Raw genomic sequence first — 16,754 nt, forward strand, 5'->3', positions numbered from 1 at the left:
AAAAGCAAATATTTCTGTGCCTGTAACATTCTGGTATTTTTATCCAGAAATATTTAGAAAAGCCCAAGCAATTCCTACTGAATTGTAATTGTAAAATCAGAAGATTTGGGTGATAGGAAATGTTACATATATTAACATTTTATATACTCTATATAGTAACACATATACGTGTTCCCAGTACGCTCCCACAGAGAGGGGTTCCTCCGGGTGCCGTCGGCCAAACAATGCCGACTGGCGGCCCCCAGGGGGAGAGCTTTCTCTGTGGGAGCACCTGCCCTCTGGAACGAGCTCCCCCCGGAGATACGGACGATTCTGGACTTATGTACTTTCCGTTGGGCCCTCAAAACCTTTTTATTTCATCAAGGCGGGCTGGCCTAATCTCTCCAATTGTGTATTTTAATTTGGATTTTTAATGGGGGATTTTAACTGTCGGGCCAAATTGTTTAATTCATTTTAAAATTGTTTTTATATTTTGTATTTGATGTTTTTTACTTCTGGCTGTTCACCGCCCTGAGTCCTTCGGGAGAAGGGCGGTATATAAATTTAAATATTAAATTAAATTAAATTAAACATATCAAATTCTTTATCAGTCACCGTCAATGAATAAAGTAACTAAATATCCTTTCATATATGTACATGTGTGTGTATGTGTGTTGTTTTGTTATTCTATATGGCTTATAGTACAAATACAAATTGGCCTTCGAACAATCAAAAGGAAGGCAGATCGGCTTCCGTAACGTAAAAGATGACCCTAAGCTTGTGCACTATATGGAAGTTGCCAAGATGCAGTCAGAACGTGAATACAAAAAGGACTACGAAAAATCAAAGACAAGGTTCCACACTCCTGTCGACATGTTCAGTGTTGTGGCAGCCAAGAAGGCACAGGAAGTGGCAACTGATACCAACTACCGGAATATTATCCACACTTACAGTGCTTTGCCTGATTCTATGAGCCTTGAATTGGCCAAAAATATGATGCAGATCCAGAGTAATGTAAGGAAGTATTTTTTTGATAACTGCTCGAATGACAAAGTTAGATAACCTGAAGTCTTTAAACTCTTACTTACTTTGCAATTGGGAGGGAACGCGAGGAAGATATATTAGAACTGTTTTTTTTTTTAACTGCAGATGGCATTTAGCTTTTCTCCTGAAGAAGCAGGACATAGAAAATATGCAATGTGCTGCTATCAAACTTCCATTTACATGATGGAAATAGCCAAAGCCCTTCTTCCCTCTGCAAATTTAGAGAAGATTTGAAGAGCATTTACTGGGAAGTAGATTGGCACTATAGAAAACATTATTAATTTATTAATTTAATGTATAGGCCATCTTATGGAGCAGCTCTTTATATTAAATGTTAGAGTGGTAGTCATAGTTAACAGCATAGCCTAAGCCATGGTCTACCGCTAGCTCATTGGGCAAATTTACAGTATATGACTGTCCCAAATTCAGCTGGTGAGTTGACAATAAATGCCAGTTCTCTCTCACAACATTGCTATGGAGAAAAATTTGAAGAGGAAGTCCTACGTATGCAACAAATTTGGTGTATCAAATTAATAACTAATAATAAAACTGTAATGGAGATAGAATGCAAAATCACGGGATAAAATAATATACAGACATGCTCAAATTAATGTGTCACGTGCATCATTTAACAATGATGAAACAATGCAGTATAACAACAATGAAATGTACATTTTTCATTTGTGTTTCAAAAAATGCTTGCTTTTTGGTCTTTTCTAATGTGATTTATAATCCAGGCTGCACACTAAACTATGCTCAAAAGATCAATCTTTTTTTTTTTAATATTTGGAAAGTTGTTTTTCCAAACATTTTATATAAACCTTCCTTTCATTTTGTTTTTCAGAATCAGTACAAAGCAGACTATGATGAATTCATGAAAGGGATTGGATGGGTACCACTAGGATCTCTAGAAGCTGAAAAGAATAGGAAAGCCATGGAGATTGTCAGTGAGAAGAAGTACAGACAACATCCAGATAAATTGAAATATTCTATTCTAATGGATTCTATGCCAATGGTTCTGGCGACAAGTAATGCAAAAATAATGGATGATGTAAGCCAAAGAATATTTATTTATCTACTTGCTTACTTACTAAGATTTGGGTGGGCTTACAATCATATAAATCATATATCTGCAGTCAGTAAATATGATTCATCACAAAACCAAAATTAATAACTAAAATGTGATGTGAAACACAGCAACATCCTTGCCCAAAGTCATTAAATTAACTTGTTTTCAGTGGATATACATGTGCAGGACAGACTCTAGCTCTTAAGAAATGTATATTATTTTTTCTACAGTATTAAGAAAGTTACTGTGAGAACAATTCAGGAGGCAACTTGCCAATAGTTGTATATATTGGTGATTTATATATTTCTAGTTCATAGGTTTGATTATGGATCTTATGATATTTCTAGGTAAACAAGTATCATCAGATTCATTTCTTTGAGATATAATCAGTATTATTTACTTAGGGATGAAGTGGTGAATAGATTTCTATTTGCTAATATTTTCTAGCTGCTATGATGTAACTGGCTTTTAAAAGATGCAATTTAGGGTGATATTTACATGTTTGTTTTTCTCCCAATGAAAGGGGTAAATTTTCTTTTATATTATTGTATGATCAACATGCAAATGCATATAAAGTCTTTCACAATCCCATGACACAATTCTCTTTTCAAAATAATCTTTTTCAAAAGAGATTTACTTTCTGGCCTAAGAGTCTTTATTATTTGGACTAAATATTCCAAGATTTCACAGAACAAAAGCAACAATCATTAATTACCAGAGGAACCGGAAGATCTTTCTGCTTGATTTTATTTCTTAAAAATTAGTGTAGCTAAACAAATTTAACTATGCTAATTTGCTAGTACAGGTAGTCCTTGACTTGCAACACTTCATTTAGTGACTGTTCAAGGTTACAATGTCACTGAAAAAAGTGATTTATAACCATTTTCCACACTTACAACTGTTGCAGTGTCCCCATGGTCATTTGAGCAAACTTCAGAGGCTCGGTAACTGACTCATATTTATGATAATTGCAGTATCCTGGGTCACGTGATCCCCTTTTGTGACCTTCTAACAAGCAAAATCAGTGGGGAAAACAGTTTCACTTAACAATTGTGTATGAATTTACCAACAGCAGTGATTCACTTAACAACTGTGGCAAGAAAATTCGTAAAATGGGGCAAAACTCACTTAACAAATTAGCAACAAAAATTTTGGGCTCAATTATGGTCGTAAGTTGAGAGCTACCTCAACTGCTAGTACCAATTTGTACTAGAAAATTGTCATCAGCACGTGAATATTCTTCCTTGGATCATTCTACATAAGATAAAATTCACACTTGGTTCATACTGTATTGGGCTGATTAAGCATGGTTCAGTCAAATTAATTCAATTGTTTAGGTAAAATGAACTGATAAAATATTTTTCAATCATCAAAGGATTATGAAATTAAATTTAATTACAATATTGGTTTTATTATGGTGTGGTTTCTTTCATTATGGTGTGGTTTTTTTTAGGTTTAGTTCAAAGTTATTTTTCAATGATACATGTTTCCTTCATTCTATTTTAGCACCTTTACAAAAAGGACTGGGAAGCAGAAAAGACACAGATTCATATCACATCAGATACTCCTGAGATTCTTTTGGCAAAAGTCAATGCGTATAATATCAGTGATGTAAGTATGCAGGTTGATTAAGAGCTATATTTTGCTAAGTGCTAGTATTAGTGAATCAGCAAAACTACATTACATTATTTGTCAAACAAGATAAAGTAGACACATCGCCTAGTAGAAAAGCTAGCCTTTGAGTCAAATCCTTCAGTATTATTCATTGGAAACTCTAAGTAGCAGAATTATTTGTATGTGTAACTATTCCATACCTAACATTTCCAAATAATTATTCTCAAACTATCAGCACAAAATCAAGAAACCCATCACACCAAGTCAATAAAGAAACAGGGAAAAAATACAACTTGAAGAAGAAAAAAAAAATATCAAAATTACTATTTGCCAGAACTTGAATAGAAACTCGAGAATTATCCTGGCAGTGTATTAAAAATGCTTGTGAAAGCTTCCCAAAGCCGGCTTTCATTTACTGAAATGTTGCTTTGCTGGATATGTGTAATTAAAATAGGTCTTTTTCTATCCAGACACCATAGTGTCCTGGGGAACTTTGGCAGTAGTCTTGCATCTTACTCTGATTCATCTTACTCTGATTCTATAGAACCGGTGCGAACCAGGGGCAACCCACCCCTGGTGGTGTGATTGTTGAAGGAAATGGCAAACCTGCCCCACTGGAATGCCTGGGAAGTGGAGGGGAAATTGTGGTCAGATACTTTAGCATCTCAACTACAGGAAGGAAGAGAAAATCTCAGGATCCTTTAAGCAGATTAAGTTTCAATGTAAAACTGCCTCTCTATAGAGTTCCAGTAGAATTGCTGTAAAGCTGTCATTGCTCTTTTGGATGCTAAGAATAGTTATACATCTTAATTAACCAAGTGCACAGCATCATATGGATGTGGGACATGTGGAATTGTGTGGCTTGTTTGTAAAAAGGGCCCTAATGTAGGTTTGTAATGTGGCATTGATCAACATATAAATTAGCAGGGTGGACTTTAAGGCCCCTTGTGCTTTTTGAAAGATTCGGGATGACCCTCAGAACAAAGAATCATAACTTTTAACTGGCAGAATCATTGCACTACATTGCGGCTGTCAAACTTACCGTGTCACGTTGCCATCACGTGACGTTTTGTGATGTTTTTCCCATTTGCGGAGCTGAGGTGGGTGTGGCCTGCCTGTGATGCATCCAGCCCGCAGGCCGCCAGTTTGACACCCTTGCACTACATTAATTTAAATGTGCTTGTGTCTTAATTCTATTAAATCAAATTTACTTTTTCTACTGGATCTTCCTAATATTTCCAGGATGATAAGAAATAACCAGAGCTTATAAAGTATTAATTTTCTGTCTCTGTATTGAGTATTTTTTAAAATAGTTTCCTTTCTTTTCCCACATAGAAAATATATAAACATTCTCTGGAAGAAGCTAAGAAGAAAGGCTGTGATCTCAGAAGTGATGCAATCCCTATTAAAGCTGCTAAAGCTTCTCGGGAGATTGCCAGTGATGTAAGTTTACAGTCGATGTTGTTGGTTTTTTTCTCCTGCTGAAGAAATATTACAGAAGGCCCCTTTGAACAAAAAGACACCTTTGGAACCAATTTTACCATATTTAACAATCTTTCAATCTGTACCTGTATTCACTTTATTTTATTACTGTATGATAAAGTTATAATTCAGTATTGACCTTCTCGAGCTTACATTTCACTTTCTGTTTTCTCTGCAGTACAAATATAAATTGGGTTATGAACAGGACAAGGGTAAACTTGTTGGCTTCCTCAGCCTCCAAGATGACCCCAAGCTTGTCCATTACATGCAAGTGGGCAAGATGCAGTCAGATCGCGAGTACAAGAAAGCCTATGAAAGCAGCAAAACGAGATACAACACGCCTGCTGATACTGTCAGCATTGTGGCTGCCAAAGAAGCACAAGACAATATTACCAATATCAATTACAAAAGGCTCATCCATAAATATATCCTTCTGCCGGATGCCATAAATATAGAACTGGCCAGAAACATGAATCGGGTTCAAAGTGATGTAAGATCTTTCAATCTTTTTTTTTTTTTTGCTATTAGTTGAAAGGTGCTTTTTATATGTTTGTTTATCTTTGGGGGAGATGGGCAGTTCAAAAATTAATAAAAATCAAAATGCTTTAATAAACAATATTTTATAATAAATGGATTTAATATTTATAAATAAACAGATTACTTGCAATATTCAGCTAGAATTGTCGTAGGATAGAAATTTCTTGACTGAATAAGGATCAGAATTATACGAACATAAACTCAACAGGATTTTTAACAATTTATGTTGATTTTTTAGCTCAGAAAAAAATTCCCTTGGAATTCCCACGTAGTTAAAAGGGAAATCCCAATTTTTACAGCTGTCATTAAAACATTTCAACTAAATGAATAACTTGATAAATTACCAAATACATTTTAGTATAAAAATGCATAATTATAGAGAAGACGTAAGCTATCATCAACACATATAACAGTATGGATTCAACTCCACCTGCTGTAAAATGTATTTAATTTGTAATAGCTGTACTGTACCAATATTAAATGAAAAACAAAGTGAGATAAAGGACATTCTTGTTAAGCTCGGCAAGTTCTCTTGCTAGATGAAGAGATCATTCCATTTGTAATATCCTTAGCAAAAAAGAACAGTGTACCACATATTGATCCACAGTTTGTGACTACATAATACACATTATGTGATCGTATAAAAAAGGAGGAAATCTATAGTTAGCCAAAACTTTTCCCAAACTTTCTCATTTGATTGCTTATGTGCCGTCAAGTCATTTTTGCCCCTAGTAACCACATAGATTTTCTCCATGACAATCTACTCCTAACCTGTTCTTTCAAGTTTTCCAATGTTACAGTCATTGTCACTAGGCCCATCTACCTTGTTGCTGGTCATTCTATTCCTTCCTTTCATTACACCAGGGGTGTCAAACTCGCGTCATCATGGCGGCGTCACGTGACGTATCGGGACTTTTTCCCCTTTGCTAAACTGGGCGGGAGAGGGGCCAGCACATGACACATCTGGCCATGGACTGTGAGTTTGACACCCCTGCCTTATATCTTTCCCAGCATTACAGCTTTCTCCAGAGCAGAGGTGCCAAACTCAAGGCCCATGGGCCAAATCAGCCTCACGGGGTGCTTAAATCTGGCCATGTGGCCACCCTGGAAACAGTGAAGGACTGGCCTGCAGTGCCTCTGCCAGCAAAAACAGAGCTTGGGGGGGGGCACACCCGAGTTCTGTTTTGCTGGCAGAGGGCAGCAGGAGGCTGTTATGGTCAAAAATGAAGCTGGGAGGGCTGTGCATGCCCCCCCGAGCTCCGTTTTCGCTGGCAGAGGGTGGCAGGAGGCCATCGTGACCGAAAATGGAGTTTGTGAGTCTGTTTTCATTGGCAAAGCGTTCGGGAGACCACAGATGCCCCCGACATGAGTGCCATCAAGCTGGGCATGCCCACCCTGGGCACAGCCCCCCCCGGCTCCCTGAGGTCAAATGATGCGGCCCTCAATGAAATTGAGTTTGATACCCCTGCTCTAGAGAGTCTTTGCATAAAGTGCCCAAATTAGTTAATAGTTAGTAATGAATAGTTAGCCAAAGCTTTTCTTAACTCATTCCCATTGCACCATCTCAAAAACATCCAGTGAGACTACTGCTGCAGATTTTAGGTTTTTCTGAATGTCAGTAATCTAATAATATGCTTTGTCAACTGTGTATAAAATAATATTGTGCAAGATGGATGATTGAATTCCATCTGCCTTCTATGTGCCAGGGTCCATGGCGGTAGTTTTGCATTAAAATAGAACAAGTAAATTAGTCAGCAGAACTGCAAAGTCAGCAGGATAGTCACCAGTCTTCAAAATTATAGTTATATAAATCACAGAGAGGGAGGGGAGTATTTTAAAAGGCATTATTGTATAGATCTACAATGTTTGTTTATCTGTGTCAGAAGCGTACCAATTGAAATAAGGCATATTGCATGACACAAATTTTAAAATATAAAACGCAAGATTAAAATATGTACAAGTTAAACAGATCTTGCCCAGAAACTAGCAACATTAATTGTGTTGTGTCGCGCTGCCGTGAGATCCTCAAGTGTGCACTGATCTGGATAAACTGCAATGATATTGGGACAAAGAATTCAATACATGTCTTATACCACTCAGTGGAATAATTATCTGGAGTATATGTGCTTCCTGGTTTCATAAATATAGTATAACTATAAGTTTTTGGAAAGATTAAGTTGCATCTTAATTAAGTGCACTTTTAGGAAGATCTATACCATGTACATATGTATTAAATGCTTTCTCAATGGCATGATACAATTGAGAATAAAAATTAAAATCTGCTAATTTTTAGAGTCAGAATTATTATTGGAGTATTCTTAAAAAATCGTATGAGAGCCGCTGCTGTTCAGTATTTTAGAAAGAAAACACTTGTTTATTAACTAAATAATAAACCAAGTATTATTTTTACAATTTTGCAATGCTTATTAATTAAATAATAAAGCAAACAAAAGACAAGAGGATTATATCTTACTCAAGAGTGACCGAAACTGTAATTCACCGTGTCATCATTTCATCATAAGATGTCTCTTTTTGATATGTCCATAGGGTGATGTTATATTATTATAGTTAAGAGCTGTGCAACTATAGATGTGTTTTATTCTCTGCCTACAGCATGAATATAAGCAAGATTATAATGAGTGGTATAAAGGTCTTGGCTGGAGCCCTGCTGGATCATTGGATATTGAGAAGTCCAAGAAAGCCACTGAAATTGCTAGTGACACCAAATATCGCCAACACCCAAGTATTTTCCCATTTAAGAAGCTGACTGATTCAATGGATATGGAACTTGCCAAGCATAATGCTGATGTTATGAATAAGGTGACTGTTTCCATTCTGAGTGCAAATAATGGCATATGCCACTCTACCCTTCTGGTTAGCATTACTTAAGCAAAAGAGTCTCAGGCAGATGTATGTTATGAGTGGTAGAGATTTTGTAGTTGTAGTTCTTTTATTGAATAGCCCGAAGGCCTTTTCAAAAAAAAAAAGAAAGAAAGAAAGAAAGAAAGAAAGAAAGAAAGAAAGAAAGAAAGAAAGAAAGAAAAAGATAAAACAAACAGTTACAGAAATAACAGTCTAAAAATATATCATATATGACATTTAAAATTTAACAATATCGAAGCTCAATAACTAGGTTTCCAAAACTAGATAACCCAAATAAGATAGCTCCTCTCTAACTCAGCTCATCTTTCTTACAATCAATGAAATTCTTTTCGATATAACTGGCTCGTATTGCTGTCATCCTTTTAAGATAGCGAGTGATAGCCCTTACCAGGGGAGGAGAGTCTGCCTTCAATAGAAATGATAATTCATGCCTTACATTCCAATGGGGAAATTTATTTATAATTGGGGACAGATATTGTTTTCTTACTTCCTCATACAACCTACATTCAAATATTATATGCACCATATCCTCCACGACATTTGCCCCACATATACATGTTCTTTCGTCATACGGGATTTTCCGGTAATGGCTGAATTTGATGTTGGTATCTAAAAGTTCAAATCTAAACTTGACAAATAGCTTTCTCTCCACTGATGGCATTTCTAGATGTAAATATTTTTCCAGGGTAAAAGTTGTTTTAACTGCTGTCAGAAGCTTAAGGGAGTGATTAGTTGAAAGAGTTGCCATGTCCATTTGCCCATGTATATCTTTAATCTGTTGTTTAACTTGCTTCAGTGTGTCACACAACAGGAACCCTACACCATATCGATCCAATATTTCTGACAGCCGAGTTATCCAGGAATACCTTTGAGGATTTGAAATCTGCTGTTCCTCTAGGCAGATTTTGGGAAGTCTCCTGGCTTCCATCTGAGTCATTTTTAGCCAGTAGGCTACCACCCTAGTAATTGTGTAGGTGTGCAGTGAAAAATGTCCCAATTCAGCTTTGACAGCTGCCACCGAAGTGGAATTGTTTACCCCCAGCATCCTCCTTAACAAATTATTTTGAGTTCTCTCCAATATGGGGGCCTCTGTAAGACCCCAGATTTCGGCACCGTAGAGCATAATCAGAACAAGTTTAGCCTGAAAGACTTTACGAATTGGTAAAATCGAGGTTGGTTGAATATGTTTACTTAATTTGGATACAAGGCTTGCCCCAGCTCTGACCTTTTGAGAAAGGTATTGATGGTGCGGAGTCCAACCACCTGCACTGGAAAAAACAATTCCAAGATAGGTATATTGGGTAACTTGCTCAATCTTTGTGTCATTAATATCCCAATTATGCTTTTTATTCTTATTGCCAAAGACTAAAACTTTTGATTTAGCTACATTTATAGTCAAATGGTTTGTAGTACAATAATGTGAGAGCTTGGCGAGAAGTCTCCTCATGCCTATTTGGGTTCTAGAAAACAGCACTAAGTCATCGGCGTACATTAATACATTAATAAATCTTGAGTCTATTTGGGGGCTATGCGTCAGAAGATCTTCCATCTGCGCTGAGATATCATTTATATAAAGGTTAAAAAGAGTAGGGCCCAGCAGGCAGCCCTGCCTCACTCCTCTAGTTGTCTGTATGCTGTTTGTTGAGGCCCCATTTGCTGCATATCTGACTCTAATTGCCGTATTAGTATAGAGAGTCCTGATCAACAAAATAAGTCTGAGGTCCATCCCCATGGCTTGTAGTTTCCTCCACAGATGGTTCCTATCTATAGAATCAAAAGCAGCGGTAAGGTCAATAAAGGCAGTATACAGCTTTTTCCCCTGGGTCTTGTATTTATTAATTAAGTGGGAAAGGACAAAACAATTGTCAATGGTAGACCTACCCGATCTAAAACCTGCCTGCTCATTTGCCAGAATTTCCTTATCCAAGCACCAGTCCTCTATTTTATTTAGCAGATGCTTCATATACATTTTTGAAATTATATTGAGAAGGCTGATGGGTCGATAGTTAGATGGGGCGGCTCTGTCACCTTTCTTGAAAATTGGAAAAACTATAGCTAACCTCCACCCTTCAGGGATTATCCCTACTTTATCGATATAAGTAAACAGTGCTACCAGCACCGGTACCCAGAAATCAATGTTGGACCTAAAGAGTTCAGGAGGCAGCAAGTCCTCTCCGGGGGCCTTCCCGGCCTTTAAGGATTGTATTATATGTTTAACTTCAGTAGAGGTAAAGAGATTTTGTAAAAACAACTGAACAATTCCTAGCAGATTTTTATTTTATAGAACATAATTATTTGTTAGCTGATTTCTCAGCTTACTGGCACCTTTAGTGCTACTGTTAGCGGTATACAATATTTTTGAATTAATGTTTTTATTCTCTCAAGGGGCTTTGTTTGTCCCTAAAAGGACTTATGCAGATGAAATTCATGAGGTGTTGTATAGAGAAAAAAGCTAATTTATGGCCAGAAGATCATCCCAAGCACATTATTAAATATATATAATATAGAACATATAAATATATTTCCTTTGTAGAGTACCTGCACACACTTTCAATTTTATATTAAAATTTTATATTAAAATCAAACTCAGCATATGCATATTGGTACAGTTGTCCATATGCCAACATTATTGCCTATGTATGCAATTTATTGATCTTTATTGTTTTCTTCTCTAATAGCGTGCATACATAAATGCATGGGAGCAAGATAAGACAACAATTCATGTCATGCCAGATACACCAGATATTATGCTGGCTAAAGCAAATAAGTTTAATTACAGCCAGGTAAGAAAATATTCAAGCATGCGTTTTAGTAACTAGTCTTCATCATGTTGATAATATTCTCGCGAATGAAATGATTCCTTTGTATGTTAATTTTTGTCATTGCTGTTTCTTGAAACTCTGAGACTATTGGTGGAAATTCAACTTTTGCTTCATTCAATTTCCTTCCAAGAAAGTACAAGAACATTAATGTCTATAAAGTCCTCTGATTCTGTCTCAGCTGGGCCTAGTCCAATAGGGAGCATAAAGAACAAATAAAAATACTGAATGTATAATCTCATTATTATAAATCTAAACTGATCGTTCTACAGCTAGATAAATCTGAAATTTTCTAGAGCCAAATTTATACTTCCTACTTCCTGATTTTAACAGTTCTGAATATTTAACGCATTTGCCATATCTTAGGCATTGACTCCTTCATGACATTGTCATAAACTGCTCTTATTCCTCAGAAATCTCTTCAGTAATCTCTCTCCCTTTTAATTACTAGGAAGTTGATTTCAATTTGTGGCATTTGTTTGAAGTGAAATTTGAAGCAAATCAAAAGTTTTCTTGTGAGGCACACACACAAAAGAGAAAAAAGCTGAGAAGTATGCTAATATTATTAAACAGTAGCAGGTCTTTCACAACTACTGTGATAACAGTATGCTGGACTAGACAGATGTTTGCAGAATCTAAAGAAATCATATTACTTTGTTCAATTTTTTTAAAAAAACACATTTGAAGCGAATATGTTCCTCAAATAACAGACAATATTTGAGGGAAGCTAAGGTATTACTAGGCAAGTTTCTTAGGGATTTGCACATTCCTGTAACAAGATTAGATTTCTCCATGAGGAAACCTGAAGCATATATGGGGTGTGTTTCAATTGTAGGAGTGGATTGTAAATGTTTAATTTATTCAAATTGCTTTCCTTCTTTTTAATCTATGCTACTTTTTCATGCTAGAAATCGTACAAACTTGGATTGGAAGAAATGTTGAAAAAGGGTTATGATCTCACTACTGAAGCCTTATCAGTGAAAGCAGCTAAAGCATCCAGAGACATTGCTAGTGATGTAAGTTAGTTATAATATATTGATATACATTGATATATATATACTTTGTCCTTCCTATAAGATTCAACTTTGATAAAACTTTGCACTAAAAAAATTTTGAGCTATGTCCAGACAATTTCTTCACAAGTAAATCATACAGAAATCTGTAGAGACTTACTAGGTTTGTGTACATAAAAAATGCAACCATCGTGAACACATTAGATATACTTCTAAATCTGACACTCAACAAACCTGAGTCTGCAAATTATTCCTGATGTTGACTTTTTCTAACCTTTATTTTTTTAAAAAAATTTAGTACAAGTACAAAGACGGCTACCGCAAGCAACTCGGCCATCATATTGGAGCTCGTAGTATAGAAGATGATCCTAAAATGTTGCATTCTATAAATGTGGCCAAGATGCAGAGTGAGAGGGAATACAAGAAAGTTTTTGAGATGCTGAAGACCAAGTACAGCAGTCCTGTGGATATGCTGTCAGTCTTGGGGGCCAAGAATTGCCAGAAGCTGGTCAGCGATATTGATTACCGTAATTATTTGCACCAGTGGACATGCCTCCCAGACCAAAATGATATCATCCATGCCAAGAAGACCTATGAACTACAGAGTGATGTAAGCCACATAGTTCAACCATTTTGGTTGATAAAACTATATTGTAGCAGTTGCCTGAAGTCTTTCCCTGTCTGTTATTTATCCAATTACCAATTAATGATCCTGCTTGCATCGTTTGCCTTCCTTACTGAGATCTGAAAATGCATGTTTTATTTTCTTATTACTCTTCTGCACTCTCTGTTTCTGTGACTTATAGTAATTGTAGACACTGATATCCAACTTACGTTTCCCTCTTCCTTTATTAACTTGGTAAGGTCATGTTGTTGTTTTTAAATTTCCTGAACTTCTCCTTTCCTTGTTCCTAGTTCCTTCCTTAAACTAAAACTTGCAAAGGATTTTTTTTTTAAATTCCAGTTCTGTCTTTCTCTTCTCAACCATTTCTCTCAGTGTCTAAATCTGGAAAAATATGAAAGAAAATTATACAGAGATGGTATTTTGAAGAAAATATGTTGCAACTGTTAGTAAAATATGAGCCTAGTACAGGAAAGCAAGAACGAGTAAAAACATACATACCAGAATATGCTAAAGAGAATCAAAGTTGGACTAAGAGGGAGAGAAGAGGAAACAATATTTAGTTTTCAGTATTCTGTTATTATACTCTTATATTATAAAGGACAGTTATTGTATTTCTTGTGAGGTTTGGCCTGACATGAAAATAGGTTTCTAACCCTATCTCCTACTTTGCACTTTTATTCATAACCCACCAAGATATTGCAGAGTCCTAAATCAAAGAGGCATCATTGGACGAAAAAGAAATATGTACAGAATTATAGGGCATAAGTAAGGAACAAAACACCTTCAGATATTTTTTTTTAATTTAGAATGGTGGCTTCTTTTTTTCCCCTGCCAGATTGCATATAAATCTGATCTCGAATGGCTTAAAGGCGTTGGATGGAATACGCTTGGATCTCTCGAGTCGGAAAAGAACAAGAAAGCTTCTGAGATTCTGAGTGAAAGAACTTATCGTCAGCATCCAGACACAATTAAATTCACAAGCATTCCTGATTCAATGGAAATTGTTCTGGCAAAAGAAAACTCAAAGCATAGAAGTGATGTGAGTGTTTCTCGATTTGAGGGTTTTTGCTGTTTGGGGAAACAGTCAACAGCATTAAAAACAGCTTGAAAGTGGGAGGGGGAAGAAAACAATAGATTCTGCAGTATAATGTAGTTGTTTGATTCCATCCCTGAACCTATATTTCTTCAAAAGTAAGTTATATTCAATAATTGAATATAACAATCAAGATTGTTTAGAAATTTGCTTTAGGACTGTAGCTCTCTTTAATAAATTGCAGTTAAGATCCCCTGATCAACAGAACTCGCTTCCAAGTAAATAAGAATAAAATTTTATGATGGTAAATATATTTTAAAAATAAAATTTAGTGTAGGAAGAATGAAGTTGCTCATTGGATTTATTCAGCAAAATGGTATTTTTTTGTAAGTTTGATTTCAGTTTTTCTAAAAATTAATATAAATGAACATCCTTGAGGATATAATAAACTTTACTTAATTTAAAGATGAAACAAAATAACCTCTTTTGCAAAACTATTCCACTTTGTAGATAGGTTATGAAGAAGAAAACTTCTAGCAGCATTTTCATAACTATTTCTTCTGCATGCACAGAACAACTCATAATGTTTTGCATTATCTGAGTAGAAATTTTACTGTACTGTGAAAGGTCATATTGTATATAATTATTTTTATCACTGAAACATATTGATTCAGTCTTTGTTTTTGCTTTCTAGAGACTTTATCGAGAAGCTTGGGACAAAGATAAGACTCAGATTCATATCATGCCTGACACTCCTGAGATTATGTTGTCCAGAATCAACTTAGTTAACTTGAGTGATGTAAGTTTGATACTGGTTTGATTAGAGAATCAAACTTTTAGTGTTGCACTAGAGTGATGCACTCCTAACTTTCATTGGGTCTCTTCTTAGAAACTCTACAAATTAGGATTGGAAGAATTGAAACGGAAAGGCTATGATCTTCCACCTGATGCCATACCGATCAAGGCAGCAAAAGCATCTAGAGAAATTGCCAGTGAAGTAAGGAATTCTGTTTATGCATTTTAAGGAAAAATGGCATGTAGTGTTTGTTAAATCTTCCTCTTATTTGGTATCTGAGGAAGGGTAAACTGAGGCCCTAGCATAGTTCCCAAAGGTCCCTGAAAGCTATCCATTAACTGCTAAGGACTAAGAGTCTGGTTCTTGATGGAAAGGTAAATGAGTGTCTTGCATATTATAACTGGTCTTTCATTTCCACAGGGACTTTGTTTCAGTTTTGTTTCCCATTGGCATGATGGCCCCAATCCTTGGTTTATATGTATGACCACCACACACAGCTCCCCCCCCCGATTTTTAATATAATCTCATTCATCAATTAAATTGCTAATTAATCTGTGTGAGATTTTTCAATAGAAAAAAATAAAATAATTTAAGATAGCATTTTAATTAAATGTATTAAATTTAAAGGTATTAAATGTCCTTCTGGACTAACCATTTTCAATTCCGAATGCTCATCTGATTAATGAAAATAAAAAGGTAATTTTTAATCCTTTTTGAAAATCATAAGCAGGGAATTCTAAATCCCTTTCTTATAACTTAATATTCCTCAAATCATTCTTCACTTAAAAGACATATATTTGTGATAGGCAACTCTATAAACTGAATAATAAATGAGTGAACAAACAAATGAATAAATACTAACCTCACATTTCTTTTATTGCTAAGAAAAAATATTAACCTGTTTTACTAGTTAGATTAATAATTACATCATTAAAACAAATAATACAGAGTCCACTTTAGTTTTCATATATGTAAATGAAAACTCCGAGGAAGCTGGGCAGTTAAGAAATATGAAATATAAATAAACAATATAAATAAAAATGTACTGTGTACTAAAAGAAAATACTATTTTGATAAATATATAAAACTAGAATTTCTCGTATAAACAAACCCTATAATTTCCCCCTATAACTCTTTAATATGTTGCTGATGTTACTGGAATTAAAAGGAACACCCTAAATTTGAGATGATCTCCTCTCAAGGATGATTAAACACACTCCATACATATCCTCCTGTAGATATAAAAACCATCCAGGTGATTTTGGAGAGATCCAGTTGCTCTCTTTCATCCCTAGACTGGAAAGTTCAAAAATATCTACTTATTAACCTGCATTGGGTTAGCATGGTGGATTATCATCCATAACCAGAGGTGGGTTTCAGCAGGTTCTGACCAATTCTGGAGAACCAGTAGCGGAAATTTTGAGTAGTTCAGAGAACTGGTAGTAAAAATTCTGACTGGCCCCGTCCCCATCTATTCTCTGCCTCCCAAGTCCCAGCTGATCAGGAGGAAATGGGGATTTTGCAGTAACCTTCCCCTGGATTGGGGATGGAATGGAGATTTTACAGTATCTTTCTCCTGCCACACCCACCAAGCCACGCCCACCGAGCCATACCACGCCCACCAAGCCACACCCACAGAGCCGGTAGTAAAAAATTTTGAAACCCACCACTGTACAAAACCTTCATTGAAGTAGCCTGCATCCTGCAGTGGATTGATTTAAACTGATAATATCTATCTCTACCTCCATCTTTCTCTCAACAAACCAAAATACTTGTATGTTGCCCATCTTTCCCATCATGTCAACTTAAGGTCGTTAATCACAGATGAAATCAATTCTGGAGACAGTTCAACAGTGTTGT

At 35.8% G+C, this 16,754-nt stretch overlaps 1 protein-coding gene across 21 annotated transcripts in view; it reads left to right on the forward strand.

Annotated features, from left to right (window-relative positions):
* NEB (nebulin) overlaps nucleotides 1–16,754 on the forward strand; it is a 210,280-nt gene that overhangs the window by 63,744 nt on the left and 129,782 nt on the right. For all 21 annotated transcript variants that reach the window (XM_070944263.1, XM_070942819.1, XM_070943071.1 and 18 more), the window contains exons 59-70: nucleotides 682–993; nucleotides 1,868–2,074; nucleotides 3,599–3,703; nucleotides 5,042–5,149; nucleotides 5,367–5,678; nucleotides 8,339–8,545; nucleotides 11,287–11,391; nucleotides 12,336–12,443; nucleotides 12,739–13,050; nucleotides 13,901–14,104; nucleotides 14,793–14,897; nucleotides 14,988–15,095. In XM_070944263.1, the coding sequence (XP_070800364.1) occupies nucleotides 682–993; nucleotides 1,868–2,074; nucleotides 3,599–3,703; nucleotides 5,042–5,149; nucleotides 5,367–5,678; nucleotides 8,339–8,545; nucleotides 11,287–11,391; nucleotides 12,336–12,443; nucleotides 12,739–13,050; nucleotides 13,901–14,104; nucleotides 14,793–14,897; nucleotides 14,988–15,095 (2,193 nt within the window). The remainder of the gene's footprint in view (nucleotides 1–681; nucleotides 994–1,867; nucleotides 2,075–3,598; nucleotides 3,704–5,041; nucleotides 5,150–5,366; nucleotides 5,679–8,338; nucleotides 8,546–11,286; nucleotides 11,392–12,335; nucleotides 12,444–12,738; nucleotides 13,051–13,900; nucleotides 14,105–14,792; nucleotides 14,898–14,987; nucleotides 15,096–16,754) is intronic.

The sequence above is a fragment of the Pituophis catenifer genome, unplaced genomic scaffold (genome assembly GCF_029215685.1).
Source record: "Pituophis catenifer annectens isolate HBS135680 unplaced genomic scaffold, rPitCat1.0.hap2 SCAF_1, whole genome shotgun sequence".
NCBI classification, from domain to species: Eukaryota; Metazoa; Chordata; class Lepidosauria; order Squamata; family Colubridae; genus Pituophis; species Pituophis catenifer.